Below are 18,846 nucleotides of genomic sequence, written 5' to 3' on the forward strand. Positions count from 1 at the left end.
GTAATGTGCAACAGCTACTTCACCGATTGTCACTTGCGAATAACATGGGCTCGTTATGGCGCGCGGGTACCAAGCTCTCCCTTGTTCTCTCAGCCGTGGGCGGTGGATCCGCGGCGGCGTTGATTGCCACCTCCGACGACCCCGAAACAGCGCTCAAGCTTTGTGCCACCGTTCCCCGTCGCCTCCTCCGCGACGCCGTCACCGCCGCCAACATTGCCTTCGGTACTCTACATCTAACCGAACCTCCTTAGTTCCCAAAATTCATCCATTTCCGAGCTCAATTCTCATTGTTACACCTCATTGAATCATTAGAATGAATGCTTAAACGTGATTAGGGGTTTAAGATAATGGAAATTGTTGAAAATTGACGTGAATGAGTTAAATTTGTGTGTGATTCTTGTCTGATTTGGGGATTATGGAGTGTGCCTGTGTAGGCTTACGTGATGTATGTGGAAATGAAGCTTTAGAGTTAAATTGTGCTGAAATAGTTCTAGAGTTATGATGAGTTGTGTGATGTCTGAACTGAATTGCGAATATTGAACTTGTTCAAAATTGAGTTGGATTGCATTATGTAGAAATAGTTCTAGAGTTAAATTTGTGTATGTTCACAGAACTTGGATAATTATGGAGTGTGAAAATGAAGCTCTGGAGTTATGATGAGTTGTGTCTGAACTGAATTATGAAAATTGAACTTGTTGAAAATTGGGGTGGATTGCATTATGGAGAAATAGTTCTAGAGTTAAATTTGTGTATGTTCACATAACTTGGAAAATTGCATTGATTGAGCTGGTTCTGATTTTGTGTCGTTGTTAGATTATGAATATTCGCTGTGGGGACTCGCGGAAGGAAGTAGTGAGAGGGAGAGAACCAAGCATGAAGTTCACCTTCGCTCCGCAAAAAAACTGCGAGACCTGTGTTTTACGAATGGAGGGATTTATATAAAGCTTGGACAACATCTTGGGCAGTTGGTATGCTTTGGTTTTCTCTTCTTTTGTTTTATGAGAAAAATGATAGATAGACCACTGATGTATTAGTTTCCATTGTCGTTCTGTGAGCACACAATAGGAAATGCTGAGTTGTGTGTTTATTTAATGACAGGAGTACTTAGTTCCTCTAGAATATGTTCAGACAATGAGGGAGTCTATGCTTAATAGATGTCCAGTTTCTTCATATGAGCAAGTATGTGATGTCTTCAAGAAAGAGCTCGGAGACTCACCAGATAATGTACTGATTATTTGTTTCATTCCCTCTTGACAAATGCCTGATTTTTGTGTAATTAATTTTAACAGTCATTGTTGCGGTTTTTCGTTGTGGGTGAATTTTTCCTTCTGATGTGCAGGTATTTTCTGAGTTTGATCCAGTCCCAATAGCAAGTGCTTCCCTTGCACAAGTTCATGTAGCCCGCACACATGATGGCCAAAAAGTTGCAGTCAAGGTTCTACTTGTTGCTAATTTTCTTTTTTGTTTCTTTATTATTAAGAGCATTTTGGATTAACTTTTTTCTGCATGAATTTGAGTGTGAGCACTTTATGAGGAGTACTTCTTGTTCATTAATGTACTATGTCAATGTTCAGGTTCAACATACTCACCTGACTGATACTGCGGCTGCTGATCATGCCACTGTGGAATTGATTGTGAACACTCTGCATAGGTTCTTTCCCAGTTTTGATTATAGGTACTTCAATCATGCTATTGGCTGTTTGGAACTTTCCAGCTTCATGAGTTTGGGAGATTTAGTAGCTATCTGTATTGCCAGACATACTAACCTCAGTTAGTGGATGTGAATGCATTTAATCATTGAAAAAACTGAATGGTCTGATAGGTACTCGCATCCCTTAGGTTAGTAGTTAGGTTGTATCAGCTGATTAGTTGATAATTGATATTAGTTAGAGAGCCAGCTGTCAGTTTCATACATGTTTACCTTCAGTCTGATCCTGATTCTATCATGGTCTAAGTTGTCTTTATAGTAAGAGCTATTTATCTTCTGTTTCACTTGGGTGCTTTACACTGATTATTTTATTAATGTTCTGTTTAATTCTGTCTGCAGGTGGTTGATTGATGAGATTAACGAGAGTTTGCCCAAGGCAAGTTGGTATTTAACTTCAAAGCTTACCAATGCCTAAAAATATCTCCATGCTTATTTGTTCTTGCCTTGTGGACTATGATAGAAATCCAAATCCTATGATGGGCCTTGGCGGGCCCAAGGCTTGGAAAGTCTACACGAGGAGGAAGGGAAAAGATGCTGCATAATGCTGAGCTGTAGTTAGTTAGTATAAGGGAATATTGGAATGTCTTTTAGGGGACTAATGATTGTTAACTTTCGGTTAGAGGAGAGAGAGTAAGATCTCTTTTGGGGAGAGAGCCATTAGTGCTCCTCTTTGGGATTGTTAGAGTTTTCTAGCAATATTTCTATCTTTCATTCTGTAATCGTTTTCTGTCATCAATACAATCATTTCCAGCACCATTTCATCTTATTACTCTTGCAATCCATTCTGTTACCTCATCAATTGGTCTGACCTGCCGGATCATCCCATTCCACGAGAACCAGTGTTGGTAGATGCCACCGAAGATGACTGATCGTATGGAAGCTTTGGAAAACCAAATGGGTACGGTGACCACGACGCTTCAAGAACTTGCTCTTCAACTGCAACAACAGAGTCTGTTGCTGACTGAACTGAGCAAGCAGATGGGAAAGAGAGTGGTTCACGAGGGTGAAGCATCATCTGGGGATTCCAGTCCCGGAGAATCGCGCCTCGCCGGGAAGAAGGTGAAGCTGCCAGTGTTTGAAGGAGATGATCCAGTTGCTTGGATCACTCGAGCTGAGATTTATTTTGATGTACAGGGCACACCTGATGAGTTGAAGGTGAAACTGGCTCGCTTGAGCATGGAAGGATCGACGATCCATTGGTTCAATCTGTTGATGGAGACGGAAGACGAGCTATCCAGGGAAAAACTGAAACGAGCTTTGATTGCGCGTTATGGAGGCCGGCGCTTGGAGAATCCCTTTGAGGAACTATCGACGCTGAGGCAGAACGGTAGCGTTGAGGAGTTTGTGGAGGCTTTCGAGCTGTTATCCTCACAAGTGGGGAGGTTACCAGAGGATCAATACCTGGGCTATTTTATGAGTGGACTCAAGCCACCGATTCGACGACGGGTGCGAACACTGAATCCGAGTACTCGTATGGAGATGATGCGGATCGCGAAGGATGTGGAGGAAGAATTGAGGGAAGAAGAAGAAGATGATGGTAAACGGGTTGTTAGGAAAAACGGGTTGGAGCGATCGGGTCAAATGAATTGGGCCGGCCCAACCGCCAATAGAAGCGGGTTTTCAAGTAGAGACACAACCCGATTCGTGAAATCAAGTGGGTCAAGTCCGAATCGATCTTCTAGCTCGTATGGGTCGAACGCGCAACCAGCTTCGTCGTTGTCGTCGACGGCGAGGAAAACTGACGGCGACCATCGCACCGGCAACCCTGATCGGTGGAGAGGGGTCAGAAGCTTTCAAGCAGATGAGATAGAGAATCGGAGAGCGAAGGGACTATGCTTTAAGTGTGGGGGAAAATATCATCCCACGCTGCACAAGTGTCCTGAGCGAGCACTGCGAGTATTAATTCTGGGTGAAGGAGAAACCATGGGTGAGGATGGTGAGATAGTGATGCTGGAAGGAGAACTTGAAGAGAGTGAAGAAGAAGAACCAGTGGAATGCAAGCTGATGGGTGTTCTGGGTTGTATGGGGGAGTACCAAACCATGAAACTCGCAGCGCAAGTCGATGGTGTGGCTTTACTTATCTTAATTGACTATGGAGCGAGTCACAATTTTATTTCCCCCAAGATTACCAAGGCTCTGGGACTAGAGATTACCCCTATCTCCTCAAGGGGAATCAAGTTGGGGGATGGCCACAGGGTGACTACTACAGGATTTTGTAGAGGAATTAAGGCTCAGTTAGGGAAGATTGAGATAGTCATTGATGCCTTGGTCTTAGACTTAGGGGGTTTGGACTTGGTGTTGGGAATTTCCTGGCTCAGTACACTAGGGAAAGTGGTGATGGATTGGAAACTTCTGACAATGCAATTTGTCCATGGGGAAGAGATGGTGACCCTACAAGGAATGAAGGGAAATGATAGCAACCAAAGCAACCTTCACTCCTTCCTAAAGGATACTCAAGGCAGAGAGAATTTGGAGGGGTGGTGGCCTCAATTACAATCAGCAGAAATCACCAGGAAAGTGGCTGAGATACCACTGCAACTCAGGGCAGTAATTGAAGAGTTCCCAGAAGTTTTCAGGAAGAAGATTCAATTACCTCCTGAAAGAAGCAAGGTCCACCAAATTACTTTGAGTCCAGAACATGGTCCAATCAATGTGAGGCCATATAGATACCCACATCATCAGAAAGAGGAGATAGAAAAACAAGTGGCAGAGCTAATGGAAGCAGGGATCATCAGGCCTAGTATGAGCGCATTTTCCAGTCCTGTCATCTTGGTGAAGAAAAAAGACAATACTTGGAGGATGTGTGTGGACTACAGAGCATTGAACAAAGCTACGGTACCAGATAAGTATCCAATCCCTATAGTAGATGAATTATTAGATGAATTAAATGGTGCAAGCATGTTCTCAAAACTTGATTTAAAATCAGGTTATCATCAGATTAGGGTACATGAAGATGACATTCCTAAAACTGCTTTTAGAACTCACAATGGTCATTATGAGTATTTGGTCATGCCATTTGGCTTAATGAATGCTCCAGCTACTTTTCAAGCTATCATGAATGACATTTTCAGACCTTACCTTAGAAAGTTTGTGTTAGTTTTCTTTGATGACATTTTGATTTATAGTAGAAATCTGTTAGAGCACAAGGAGCATTTGCATCTAGTCTTAACTGTGCTGCTGGGAAATTGTTTTGTAGCCAATCAAGCCAAATGCAAATTTGGCTGTGCACAGATAGACTATCTTGGGCACATTATCTCAGGGAAGGGAGTAGCAGTGGATCCTGAGAAGGTCCAATGCATTATAGATTGGCCTGAGCCTAAAAATGTCAAAGGGGTGAGAGGTTTTTTGGGTCTCACTGGATACTACAGAAAATTCATTAAGGACTATGGAAAAATTGCAAAACCTCTAACTGAGCTCACCAAGAAAGACAATTTTTCTTGGAATCCAGAAGCACTAAAAGCTTTCCAACAGCTCAAGCAGGTTATGACAAGTTCCCCAGTCTTGGCTCTGCCCAATTTTGCCAAGCCCTTTGAAGTAGAGTGTGATGCAGCAGGGAGAGGGATAGGGGCTGTGTTAATGCTGCAAAGGCAACCAATTGCTTTTTTCAGCAAAGCTCTATCTAATGGCAACCTTGCAAAGTCTGTTTATGAAAAAGAACTTATGGCCCTGGTTTTATGCATCCAACATTGGAGGCATTACTTGTTAGGAAGAGCATTCACTGTCTACACTGACCACAAGAGCTTGAAACACTTCCTTCAACAGAAAGTCTCTTCCCCAGACCAGCAATGTTGGTTAGCCAAGCTCTTAGGCTATCAATTTGAGGTAAAGTATAAGCCAGGGCTAGAGAATAAGGCTGCAGATGCCTTGTCCAGGTGCTATGATGAGGGTGAATTCCACACTCTGGTGTCTTTCCCTTTGTGGAAAGATAGGAAGAAAATTCTGGAGGAGATTGCTAGTGATCCCTACATTCAGAACCTCACTCAGGAAGTCTTGAAATCTCCACAATCTAAGCCAGGGTTTACTGTCCAACAGGGAATTCTATTATACCAAGACAGATTGGTTTTAGCACCTACATCCCCATCAATTCCTTGGCTGTTACAGGAATTCCATGCTTCTCTTTCAGGGGGACACTCGGGGTTTTTGAGGACCTATAGGAGGTTAGCTGACTCTTTATATTGGCCAGGAATGCAGAAAAGGGTTAGGGATTTTGTCAGGGAATGTGATGTGTGCCAACGACAAAAATACAGTGCAGTGTCACCAGGGGGTTTGCTACAGCCTCTACCTATTCCCAATGCAGTGTGGGAAGACTTATCTTTAGATTTCATCACTGGTTTACCAAAATCAAAAGGGTATGAAGCTGTCTTAGTGGTAGTAGACAGGTTATCTAAATACAGCCATTTTATTCTGTTGAAACATCCTTATTCTGCAAAATCCATTGCTGAGGTTTTTGCCAAAGAGATTGTAAGGCTACATGGGGTTCCTAATTCAGTTATCAGTGACAGAGACCCTATATTTGTGAGTCATTTCTGGTCGGAGTTGTTCAAACTGCAGGGGACTAGATTGAAGATGAGTTCTTCTTATCATCCAGAAACTGATGGCCAAACAGAGGTCATTAATAGGTGTCTTGAGAGCTATTTGAGATGCTTTGCTTCTGATCATCCCAAAACCTGGTCCCATTGGGTTCCTTGGGCTGAATTCTGGTACAACTCCACTTTCCACAGTTCCATTGGACAAACACCTTTTGAGGTAGTATATGGTAGGAAGGCCCCTCCTGTGGTTAAGTTCCTCACCAATGAAACCAAAGTGGCTGCTGTTGCTGTAGAGTTGAGTGAGAGGGATGAAGCACTAAGGCAGCTCAAGGCACATTTGAAGAAAGCTCAGGAACAAATGGCTAGCTATGCAAATAAGAAGAGAAGGGATTTGAGTTTCATGGTAGGAGAATGGGTATTTCTCAAGCTCAGGCCCCATAGACAACACTCTGTGATTAAGAGAATTAATCAAAAGCTTGCTGCCAGGTTCTATGGTCCTTTTCAGATAGAAGCCAAAGTGGGTGCTGTGGCATATAGACTGAAGCTCCCAGCAGAGTCAAAGATCCATCCAGTTTTTCATGTGTCAGTGCTTAAAAAAGCCATTGGTAACTATCAAGTCCAAGGGGAACTACCTACAGATCTGGGCATAGAGGAATCTGATGATGTATACCCTGAATCAATCCTTGGGATCAGGACTGTTAGGCATGGAGACAGAGAGGTTCAGCAAAGCTTGATCAAATGGAAGCACAAATCTGTAGAAGAAGTCACTTGGGAAGATAATGAGACTCTTGCAGGCCAATTCCCTGAGTTCTGCCTTGAGGACAAGGCTGTTCTTAAGGGAGAAGGAGTTGATAGAAATCCAAATCCTATGATGGGCCTTGGCGGGCCCAAGGCTTGGAAAGTCTACACGAGGAGGAAGGGAAAAGATGCTGCATAATGCTGAGCTGTAGTTAGTTAGTATAAGGGAATATTGGAATGTCTTTTAGGGGACTAATGATTGTTAACTTTCGGTTAGAGGAGAGAGAGTAAGATCTCTTTTGGGGAGAGAGCCATTAGTGCTCCTCTTTGGGATTGTTAGAGTTTTCTAGCAATATTTCTATCTTTCATTCTGTAATCGTTTTCTGTCATCAATACAATCATTTCCAGCACCATTTCATCTTATTACTCTTGCAATCCATTCTGTTACCTCATCAGACTAGTTCATATGTCATGGACTCTTGGTTAATGTTATTAACAGTCTTTTAACTTAAAAATTTAGTTTTAGTCGATGTATACTTTTTTGTCATTTTCTTCTCATTTAATTTTTGTAGTGGTATTGAGTTAAAATTGTTTCATAGGAAGTAGGAACCTTAACGCTTTGTTTGGTAGAGAATAGAGAGATAAAGAGAGTACAGAAGAGAGAAGATGGGAACAAAGAAAGAGGTGAGAAATAGAGTAGATTTATAGATTGTTTGGTATGATAAAAAGAGAAGAGAGATAGAAGAGAAAAAATGACATGGCTTATCTCTCCCTTCGTTTGGTTGAATAGAGAGTTGAAAGAGAGAAGATTGATTTTGTGTAAAATTACATTTTAACCATAAATATATAAATATTTCTAAATAAGTATGATAATGATAGAGGGATAAAATTGAAAAGTGGGTAAAAATAATACCTCTCTCCACATCTCTTCTCATTTTGAGAAGACTAAAAAAAGTGAGTGTGGCCCACCACTCCATCCTCCTCTCCCCCCCTCCCTCCCCCTACCAAACAAAGGTGTCATGCTATCTCTTCTCTATCTCTGTCTCCCCTATCTCTCTCTTCTAACAAACAAAGCATAAATACATGTTAGATTCAGTTACACTTACATTTTATAAATAAACCAAGTAATCTTTGACCCCAAAATATCCATATTTTCCTCTTAATTAGCCATTCTACACATGTTGAAAGATTGTTTAACTAATAAATCAATGTTTTCAAAGAAAACTAAGCTTGGAAAAAGTATATTTTCTTATGCTTGCCTTTTTCCCCACATAAATCAATAACCATGGTAGTATTTTAGAATTAGTTTTTGGGTTGAAAAATTTTGCTTAAACTATTTTTCATTCATATGGAGATCCTCATAAAAGTTAACCTTTTGTTATTGTCAGGTTTTCATGTCAAGTTGTCTTCATTTTCAATTTCTGTTTGTTGCCATGAACAACTTTGTTTTTGGGGGCTAGAGGTGGGAATTGGATTAGAACTATTTGGTTGTGAATGTTATTCTAAAATTTTACCTAGTTATACTGTAAACCTTATTATTTTACATGTGAATGTTTAAGAATCATTGATGATATTTACAATTTTGATTTACATAAGATTTTTTCAAAAGATATGTATAGCCCTACCTTCATTGATATGGTTACTAGGTATTATAGATACTGTATGCTAATGTGATTAATATCTGTTTTAGTCAAGAATTTTGCATGATATATGTAGGATTTTTGAATTTTTCGTTTCTTCATCATTTTTTGTTTGATTTATATTCTCCTTAATATTTCCTTCTGTTGCCTGATGATTTTTATTTGGTTTGTTAATCATGGCTGCCAGGAATTGGATTTTTTAACTGAGGCTAAGAACAGTGAGAGGTGCTTGGAGAACTTTCGCAAGTTTTCCCCTCATATTGCAAATTATGTATATGCACCCAAAGTATATTGGACTTTGAGTACCTCAAAGCTGCTAACGATGGAATTTATGGACGGTGCTTATATAAATGATGTTAAGAGCATAAAAAAACTTGGGATCCATCCGCATGAACTTTCAACACTGGTAAGTTTTTGCTTATGGGTTTCATTATAGATGCTTGTACAATGACCAAGCATTGCTGTTGACAGTGTTTATGTTTTTTTCTCACATATTGCCAGTGTTGTGATATCTTTGAAAACATATGTTAATGATGTTTGTGAAGTTAATGATGACTGATTTATTTCCTCGTGAAATTTGGTGCTTTGCTCCCACTAAACTTGTAGTCTTGGGAAGCGTCAGAGTCAGACCCACTTTGTGGGTTATAGTAAACAGCTTTACCTAGCATTTTCAAAAGACTGATTCCAGGTCTCAAATTTGGAACCTTTTTAATCACATGGCAACAACTCCAACTGTTTTATCAAGGCTCCTCTTAAGTTCATCAGCAAAAGAATATTATAAAATGTAATCATTATTTGCAGGTTAGTCAAACTTTTGCTGAAATGATGTTCAAGCATGGGTTTGTGCATTGTGATCCACATGCTGCGAACTTATTAGTTCGCCCATTGCCTTCTAGCAGAGCTGGTATTCTAGGTAAGGATTTCTGCCCTTGCCAAACTTGAACACTTTCTACAACTCTTTAATGTCCGGACATAGCCTTTATTTTGTATCTTTTTAGGTCTCTTAGACTATTGATTTGCTAGTTTAGCTACTACAAGGAAGAAAAAAAAAAGTAAATTTCTCATCTAAAGTATGACTGTATGAGGGTCTCTCTTCTTATCTAACTGGATGTTTAAAGCAAAACCTTGGACTAACTAAATTTGGCTCTTCCAGGAGAAGCTTTTATGCACTTACTCTTTGTGATGAACATCTTAAATCCATTTTTCTAAAATCTGCATTGATTTGATTTGGGGACTCAAAATCTGTTTAAGAATCTGTTTCAGATTTTGAAGGAAAAATAATGGCTCTGATTAGTGATTACCGTTAATAAATGCCATTACAGTGGTTCACTTGATGACAGTGTGCATTACATTGTTTATAAACAACTGGAATATTTGTAAATAAAAATGTGCAGCAATGTCAGCACTGATGCATTAGAACAGGGGAACACTCCCCACATTACATATATAGTTCTCTGTTTTATTTGTAGAAGGATTGAGGAAGATAGCAAACTTAAAAGTGATAATATACTGTAAAATGCAATTATTATTTTTTTAATTTCGTCCCTATTTCAAAATCTTGGTGCTGACAAAAGTATATAAAGTCCCGTATTAAATATTTTCTAGACTTTGAAATTTATAATACTGCAATTTTCGTTTGCAAATACCATAATTTTTTCATCCAAATGTGGATGCCTACTGTCTCCTTAAACTTCAGTGATCTAGTTCCATTGAAGTTTTTGGCTTTTCTGCTTGCCTGCAGCTGTCTTGTCTGGTTTTTAAAATTTCTACATTGTAGGATATCCTATGATTTTCACTTTTTTTCCTTGTTAATTTTACTTATTTATTTCTTTTTTCCTGTAGGCTGGAGAAAACCACAGTTGATTCTTTTAGACCATGGACTCTATAAAGAGCTTGACTTCAATATGAGAACTAATTATGCTGCACTATGGAAAGCATTGATATTTGCTGATGCTAATGCAATCAAGAAATACAGTGCAAAACTGGGTGCTGGGGAGGACTTATATGCACTTTTTGCTGGAATTCTAACAATGAGACCATGGAATAGAGTCATCGATCCATCCATGGACCATTTAGTCATACAGGGAAATGAGAGTGATCGATCAGAACTGCAGGTAAGATATTGTTTAATGGAAATTCTCTCTTCAGGATTTTGGTATTCAATCATAGTTTCATGTTCTTTTGGATTATAATGTTTGCACTTTACCCCTCTTCTCTAACATTGTGAATTATTTCAAACCTACCGCTCATGCTGGTTTTCTTTCCAAAGGGTTTTCAATTCTCAATTCTTCTCATGTAACTATTTGTTATATGGAACTGTTCAATTACAACACAGTTCACTTTTTACTGAATATAAAAGTGAACCTGAGTTTACAAGATGCTATAATGTTCTACATAGTTGCATTTTCTTGCTTAGCTAGTGGAATAGTATTTAAGAAATAATCATCCTAGTATGCTTGGCCACTGAAAGAAAAGAAGCATTGAAATGAGTCTCCTAATTGTTTCACAGATGTATGCTTCGCAATATTTCAATGAAATCTCAGAGCTTCTAAGAAGATTACCACGTGTGATTCTTCTCATGCTGAAGACAAATGACTGTTTACGATCCGTCAACAATATTCTGGTACATCCAATTCCTTGTTTTCCGTACACTACATTACACACCACAACATCTGATTGATTGATGATACTCTTCAAACAACTATAGTTTGTCTAATTGCAAAATTGTAAAATTTCCAGTCCAGCACCTATAAGTGAAAATAGCTTTTGAGAATACATGAGCTGCGGGTTCTGTTTATATAATGATACATTTCTCGCTCTGATTTTTTTTTCCCCGGGTATTTTGGTCAGTTACAGGGATCGTCTCTGGAGACATTTTTTGTCATTGGAAAGGTTTCTTCTGAGGCTGTCATTGAGGCAAAGATGGCACAAAGCAAGTCACTTGTAACCTGGTTTAGTGTTCGATTGGATAAGATTTTGATGGAAATTCGACTTTGGGGAATGCAGATGGCATGGTGGCTTCTGCAACTACGAAAGACGTTGTCTTGGTCTAACCAGGCATCATGAAAGAATGCCTGATCTGCGTAATTCATTTTCTTCTTACACGATACATTTTTTGAGAAATAAGCTCTTATAATATTCTCTGTCTCCGTGGTCAGAAATTCCTTCTCAATTTGTGGCATTGTTTGAGCACGGGTTGACGGATTGATTTATATTGTGCTTGGTTATGTTTGGATCCTCAAAATCATGTCTAGTCAAAGATACATGATTTTGAGGCTTTCCAAACGGAACGGAACATGCACTTCATAGGTTAAGACTTGAGAGAGAAAGGAAAGGAATTAGTCATGTCTTGATGTCCTGTATGCTTTACAGTATATTCTTGTATTAGGTAATGCAGAGTGTTGTAACGTCCCCATTAATATGGGAAAAGAAAAATATATAGAACTGTTTGGACAGCAATTTCAATGGTTGCGAGTGTACCTTTTCTCATTTCATTTTCTTACTTTCCAATTTTTTTAACTCCTCTTACTCCTACTTTCCCACTATCAGCCATAACATAGTTTTTCACTTCTTCTCTTTGCCATTTCTATTTACCTCCTCCACCCCAAGGCATGTATATCCACACACATAGTGTGCACTTTGCAAGTGTCAAACCTCATTTTTCCATTCATGTTGGGGTTGGGCATAAGCCATATGCATAAAGACCCATATCATATCACCACCAATAAAGAACCAACAGTGATGCTATTCTACCTTCACAAAAAGTTCCCCAGAACCATCATTATTTGCAGATGCTTCACTAGATTGCTGAGTGCTAGTCTCAAACTCTATCCTCTCAAACCCATATTGCTGCACAACAAGGAGTGAAGAGCATGAACCAAAGTTATTTGATGCCACCATGTCCCCTATAACTCCAAGTTCTGGGCAATCAGTCTGTTTCATCAAATTTGAAAAGACCATGGAGTTCCTACCAGTCCCTTGTCCTAAGATGTACAAATCACACCCAATTTGATCCATTTGATTAAGTACCTCTGAAATATCATTAGCAGAATGAACCTCTTTTTCTAAATATTTTATAGAATCTTCATTGTTCACTGCCTTGAGTCTAAATGAATTCACATACTCATCATCCAACTCCTTCTGCTTTTCATTGTCCACTTCTGCAGATAACAACCCTTTAGATTCTACATGCGATGATGATGAAGAATCTGCTTCTGCAGCTTCCCCTGATAAAAGGATCCTCACAACAGAGAGATGAATCCTTTGATGCTTTGACATCCTCCACGCAACGGCTAATGCTTCTCGATCATCAGGACCACCAATGAAAAGCATGAGCACACGCAAATCCACTTTGAACAATGACCCAATTCCGCGATCAACGAAGATTCCAACAGAGCAAGGCGCATCTCTTATGACATTCTGGTTTATGTCCTTGATTGCAGAGTTGGAATCTTCTAGGATACCCTCTAAGCTTGATTGCTTGTGAAAAGGGAGGATAATCAAAGTTGCTTGCTTTTCTTGCGCTACATTATATATGTCCTCATGAATTGTTGAGTAGGGGGACACGGCAGCAAGGGTCTCCACCTTGGTGGTGTTCTCAGTTTCCTCTGCATAAGCTGCAAAAACATTTGCGATGGTTTCCAAGTCTTGTTCTGATTCGGTAAGGGAATTATGTGCTCCACTTTGTTGCATGTTATGATGGTTGATGTGGGAAACCAAAAGGGATGTGGTTGTTCCTGTCATTTCAACAAGTTGAAGAGCAATCACACGTAGTGGACAAAGTTTATTTGAATTACACGCCTCGAGGATGTTGATGATTCCTGTGGTTTGGCGAGGGTTATGGACACAGGCCAAAACTCGAAGTTCTGAATCAACCTTTAAATTCTGTATAGTCCTTAATTTGTTTTGCCTGTGAAGCTTTCTTGGCTTGTATATGACATTGATAATTATTGGCACAATGATAGTCATCATGAGAACTGTTACTGTCAAAATTGAGAAGGACTCCGCACTCAAAATCTGAAATGAAATTATAATAATAATCAAACACACCATGGATTGGAGTAATAATAAATATGATATATACATTAACATTACAATATATATATATATATATATATATATATATATATATAAGAAATAAACTGATAAAGTATTACTACCACTACCTTTATTATAAGAATCAAATTGGTGGTTCACATTGGTTCTTTTTGTAAGAATCAATTTGAAGCTTATGGTGCATTAATTATTTTTGTAATAATAATGTTCTTATTTAATTGAACTGCCTCACTCTTTCCACTATTCGGGCATTAATGATGCATAGAAATTAAGAAAAGTTTGTTAATGATAATTTTGAAAGTTGAATAGTAATTGAGAACAAACTTAATGCACTAAACAAATTTAACTAGATTTCTTAAACAATATGTATGAGAGATTTTTTTCTTATAATATGGAACATGGATAGGGGTAGTAATAAATAAATATAGGAGTACCTGCTCGTCCCAAGCTATGTTGAGCATTATTAAGGGTAGGACACCTTTGGTGTTCATAAGCACCCCAACAGCCACACCATCAAGAATAGACATGCCATAAAATTGAGTTGCTATTAGTGTGCTTAAAATCTTTGGTATACATGTCAAGAACATAGTTAGCATGACCAATGTGACACCTTGTGTTCTAACAGTATACAAGAACCTGAGTCTTATGCCACAGTTACCATAGAAGATTGGAGCCAAATAAACAACCCCAAGATCCTCTGACTTATTTATCAGCATCTCAGTGAATTTCCCACGAGGTATGATGATTCCATAAACAAGAGCCCCAACAACAGGGTGTGCCCCCAAAATATCTGTAATGAATGCACAAGCATAAGCTCCCATGACCACAAACAACAACTGATAATTGTCCCAATCATTGTGAGTGGTTTTGCGGATGATCAACTTCTCCATATAAGGGCGAAGGATAATGAAGCAAAACAGGACAAACACAATGGTGGCGATCACTGAGTAGATGGCAGTTTTTTCATTCATTGCATATGGAATCAACAACGCAAAAGTGACCCAGTTGTAGAAATCAGTGATCATAGCTGCTGTTAAGGCCACTCGTCCTAGACCTGTGTAGAGGAGCTTGAGGTTTGTGAGGATTTGAGAAACGATGGGGAAACCAGTGACACTGTATGTTAAGGTCCAAAACAAATATGCTTTGAATGTGTTGTGATTTGCCAAATTCTCATGAGATCCCTTGTACATGCTTTGAAGCAAATAATATATTCCACTCCCCATTGCCATTGGAATTATAATGCCTGCAACAGCAATGCTTGTAGCTTTCTTCCTTGCGTGTAGGATTGTGTCTAAATTCATGTCCAAACCAGCAATGAAAACAAAGAAAACCAGCCCAAAGTGTGTCATGGTTTCAATTGGAATTATTGCCCTTAGCGGGACAAGTGATGATCCATAAAAAGGTGTTCCCCCAATTATCTCCGGGCTTATCATGAACCCTATCTGTTAAACCCAAAAAATCATCAAGATATGAAATGAAATCATCCATTTATGTAATTTCATAGATGCATGCATGTCTCATCTTATAGTAAATTTACATTCTAACATTCTGGCAAGCACATAGAGGGCATTAAGTTATATGAGGATCCCTAAATAATACCAGAAAGATATGTCCCGAAAGATAACTCAAGTGGTAAGAGTTGACAAACATATGGGGAGGGAAAGGTCTAGGATCAATCCCTAAAGAGAAAATTTTGCCGATCAAAAAACAAAATAATTGATAAATACTCTATGCGTGCTATAGTAAATTAATAACATGCTATAATTTGATCTTTAAATTGAGCATGATGGATGTTACTTACCAAAATCTCAACAACAATGAGAGGTTGATTCAAGGGTCTCAGGATGTAGTATGCAGAACGAGTGGTGATCAACATGAGAGCAACTTGGGCTGTAAAGAAAGGGAGGTAGAATGTTAGAATGCTATCACTTTTCCATATTGCATTGGGATTAGACACGATTGTCTCGTAACATCCTTCAATTTTTACTCGTTTGTTATATTCATGTTGAATCTCACTAACATGATCCATAGCTTCAATTCAATTCCTCTCTTTTGATCATAAATGATTTGGGATCAATGTGGTATCAATATCTTTTCGTTCTTCTGGGTCCTTAGTTTCTCCCCATTCTTTCTTCTGGGTCACCTTTAATGTAACCTCTAATAAGGGGCTCTAATAAGGGGAATGAATCAAAGTTTTAATTAGATAAAGTGAAAAAACAACCATGTCATGTTTCTTTTTCTAATTACCTTTGGGAAATTGATGTCATTGGTGGTTACAAATTAAATTCCCAACGGTTTTTCTATTTCTGTCTCATATTTAATGAGAAATTGCAAAACCATTAACTTTTAATAAATCTTCGAATGTCAAAAAAAAAAACAAATCTTCATGGTTTATCCTCTTTGACTCATTATAATTAGTTAACTACTATTACTCGGTACTTACCATCAACATGCATGTCAATCAATTTGTATTTTAATTTTGTCTTTGAAATAAATTTGTATTTTAATTAAGAGTTGGTTTTTTTTGTTACACTTAAGAGTTGGTTTTAATGATATCATCAGATAAAATTGATTTTACATAATTTATCAAAATGAAATAAATAAGTAAGGTGAATACTAGGGTGGTCCTTCAATTTAGTACCGTTAGATCTTGAAATCTATGAATATTCTTAGATAGATGGTTAGTAGTGAAAGGATGATGAAAGGGCAAAAATATAATATACTCCCTCTTATTAATTAAAAAGTAAAACAAAATTCATAATTCCTAATCCTATTTACTAACCTCATTTTATTGTTTTAACTTTAATTCAAATGAAAAAGAACCCAGAAGAAGAAGAACAAAGAGGAATGATAGCCTCATGTGCTCTACCTCTCCCCTCTCACCAACATCTTCCACCGTCGTTTCTCTCTTCCACCGGAACCACCATAGCACAGCCAAGAAAAGACCCAAATCATGTGGGAACGACATAGATCGGTGTCGACGAAGATCGAGGATGGCTACGATGCGCGAATGATGGAGGGAAAAAGAAGCAGCTCCATGACGGTGCACGACCTTCATCTCTTCTGTTTCCTCACGACAACCCAAATTTGGGTTTCCTCTCTTCATATACAAGTTCTTTATCCTTAAATCTTTGTGAGCCCTCAACCCATTTCAGTGTGACGGTGGTCGAGGTTAATGAAACGAACAAATATGGGTCACTTAGTGTGGAGGCCCAACTCATTCCCTTTCCCACATTCATAGTATTATGCTAGTAAACTTATCTTGTCATTTACTTCGGTAAATTAAAATTTTATTCCGTATTAGCAAACATGCGAGCAAAACCATAAACTCCACCATATAGATATGTATTGCACACATACATCAAGTACGAGTTATATTACACCAACATACAACACATTGTTATAGAGAACGCCAAACTGGGAATGAAAATGAACCCGACCACACAAATCAGTCATGACAAGCTGATCGAGGGAACTAAAGCCCTTTATTTACATACGGCTACACACACACACACAGACACATATATATATAATCACACAATGACAGCTCCTGCTAATAGCAACTCGCTCATCCATCTTCTTATATATAGTCTTCAGCTGTCTTCTTGTATATCATCTCGATCAGCCACTAAAGATAAAGAAGTAAGAGAAAAACAAGCACAACAGATGGGTGAGAAGTGTTCCAACTCAATCCCATGAGGGAATAACCTAACATAAATGAGTAAAATACAACATATTGTAGTAAAGTTATCAAACAGTCATAATGATAAACATAAATCCTCAGGCCTTGCTCACGGAGCCAAAGCGAATCTTGTCCACGGGACCAAGAAAACCTGTCATGATTATTCTTGCTCACGGAGCCAAGTAAAACCAATATACATGCCCTTGCTCACGGAGCCAAGGAAAACCAATATACTTGCCCTTGCTCACGGAGCCAAGGAACATTAAAACAATCTGCTCACAGAGCCAGAAGGTCACATAACTCATAAACTTGCCCACGGGGCCAAGACTCATTCTTCAACATTACCTTACTCACGGAGCTAAGGTAAATCCTTCAAAATCATCATAGGAGAATGAAATCCAACAAATCTCAATATCCATAGTAACAATAGCAACAAGAGTTACTCATCAAGTCAATCGTGACAAAATCCACCAATAATATCAAACACATGAATCAAAACAAACATTCATTGCAAGTAATGCAAATAATCAAACTGGCAAGGGACCTAAGGAGGGCCCAAACTCATTTATTCATATTATTCCTCCATCATGGTTAGTGACGTCTCCCCCTTTACCTTAATCGCCTTGATTAGTGTTGTCTCCAACAATCCTCCCAAGTTCCTCTGCACAAATTAATGATCACACTATTTCATTAAAATTTGATTTTTTTTTTTGTCCTTTGGCCACCAGTCTCCACGGGGAAAGGAGCCCCAAGTGACTAATCTGGCTTGGGATACGGTAGTGATGTCCCTGACCACAAATGTATTATGTTTTACCTCAGAGGGGATCGAACCCGGGCCAAAATCCTAGGCGAAATCCCTTAAGGAAATGCACATTCACCACTTGTGTCACCCCTTGTGGCTATTAAAATTTGATTTAACTAGTTTAAGTTAATTAACCTTTTAAGTTTATTAAGTCTTCTTCATATTCTTAAAGGGTCATAGTCCAATCTCAAGGTTCAGGTCTTTCAAAGGTCCAAAGTCTCATAGTTCAAATCTTCAATTAATTACTCAAAGTCCAAAATTTCATGGTTCCAATACAAGGTTATCAATCAATATATATTAGAAAAGAAGAACTTCCATAGTGACGTGTCAGCACCAAATTAATTCTTAGTGACGTGTCAGCACCAGATTAATTCTCATAAAAATTATTCAACGTGTCAATTTGTTAGAGGATATAATTTTCAATTGATATATGTTTTAATTTTATATATTCTAAAATAATTGATTGATATTAATTTAAAAGATAAGATTTGGTATTTTAATTTATTTTTAGAATATATTGATTAATTTTTATTGGATTTTCGAATTTTTTATTAATTCGGGATTTTATGAGTTTTTATTGTGATTTGCTAGATTTTGTTAGTTTTTATCTATCTTTATTTAATACCTTTTTTAATATTAGATTTGATTGGGATTTAGGTTGTTTATTTCTTAATTTTATTTTAATTTATCTT

General features: G+C 38.3%; 2 protein-coding genes across 3 annotated transcripts; one reads left to right on the forward strand and one right to left on the reverse strand.

Annotated features, from left to right (window-relative positions):
• On the forward strand, nt 1–12,816 carry LOC130722453 (putative ABC1 protein At2g40090). 2 transcript variants are annotated; one of them, XM_057573182.1, is made up of 11 exons: nt 1–222; nt 814–968; nt 1,099–1,224; nt 1,340–1,435; nt 1,575–1,675; nt 2,048–2,084; nt 8,803–9,021; nt 9,417–9,528; nt 10,458–10,729; nt 11,125–11,238; nt 11,466–12,816. In XM_057573182.1, the coding sequence occupies exons 1-11, from the start codon at nt 45–47 to the stop codon at nt 11,679–11,681; spliced, it is 1,626 nt and encodes a 541-aa protein (XP_057429165.1). In that variant the 5' UTR covers nt 1–44; the 3' UTR covers nt 11,682–12,816. The 2 variants fall into 2 exon arrangements, with proteins under 2 accessions (XP_057429165.1, XP_057429166.1); XM_057573183.1 differs by having other exon boundaries at nt 11,472–12,816.
• Nucleotides 12,360–15,813, reverse strand: LOC130724949 (cation/H(+) antiporter 15-like). The gene is made up of 3 exons (XM_057576216.1): nt 15,472–15,813; nt 14,105–15,112; nt 12,360–13,631 (listed from the first exon to the last, which is right to left on the reverse strand). Exons 1-3 carry the CDS (start codon nt 15,697–15,699, stop codon nt 12,360–12,362), a joined length of 2,508 nt encoding a protein of 835 aa, XP_057432199.1. The 5' UTR covers nt 15,700–15,813.
• Between the last annotated feature and the right edge of the window lie 3,033 nt (nt 15,814–18,846).

The sequence above is a fragment of the Lotus japonicus genome, chromosome 6, assembly GCF_012489685.1.
Source record: "Lotus japonicus ecotype B-129 chromosome 6, LjGifu_v1.2".
Lineage (NCBI taxonomy): Eukaryota > Viridiplantae > Streptophyta > Magnoliopsida > Fabales > Fabaceae > Lotus > Lotus japonicus.

What these genes read in the sequence shown, in the direction of transcription:
- LOC130722453 (XM_057573182.1), top strand. Translation starts at nt 45, where the DNA reads ATGGGCTCGTTATGGCGCGCGGGTACCAAGCTCTCCCTTGTTCTCTCA. An exon ending in CGCATGAACTTTCAACACTG is followed by an intron (nt 9,022 to 9,416) that starts GTAAGTTTTTGC and finishes CATTATTTGCAG; the next exon opens with GTTAGTCAAACTTTTGCTGA. An exon ending in GTGATCGATCAGAACTGCAG is followed by an intron (nt 10,730 to 11,124) that starts GTAAGATATTGT and finishes ATTGTTTCACAG; the next exon opens with ATGTATGCTTCGCAATATTT.
- LOC130724949 (XM_057576216.1), bottom strand. Translation starts at nt 15,699, where the DNA reads ATGGATCATGTTAGTGAGATTCAACATGAATATAACAAACGAGTAAAA. An exon ending in TCATTGTTGTTGAGATTTTG is followed by an intron (nt 15,113 to 15,471) that starts GTAAGTAACATC and finishes TGGGTTTAACAG; the next exon opens with ATAGGGTTCATGATAAGCCC. An exon ending in ACATAGCTTGGGACGAGCAG is followed by an intron (nt 13,632 to 14,104) that starts GTACTCCTATAT and finishes ATTTCATTTCAG; the next exon opens with ATTTTGAGTGCGGAGTCCTT.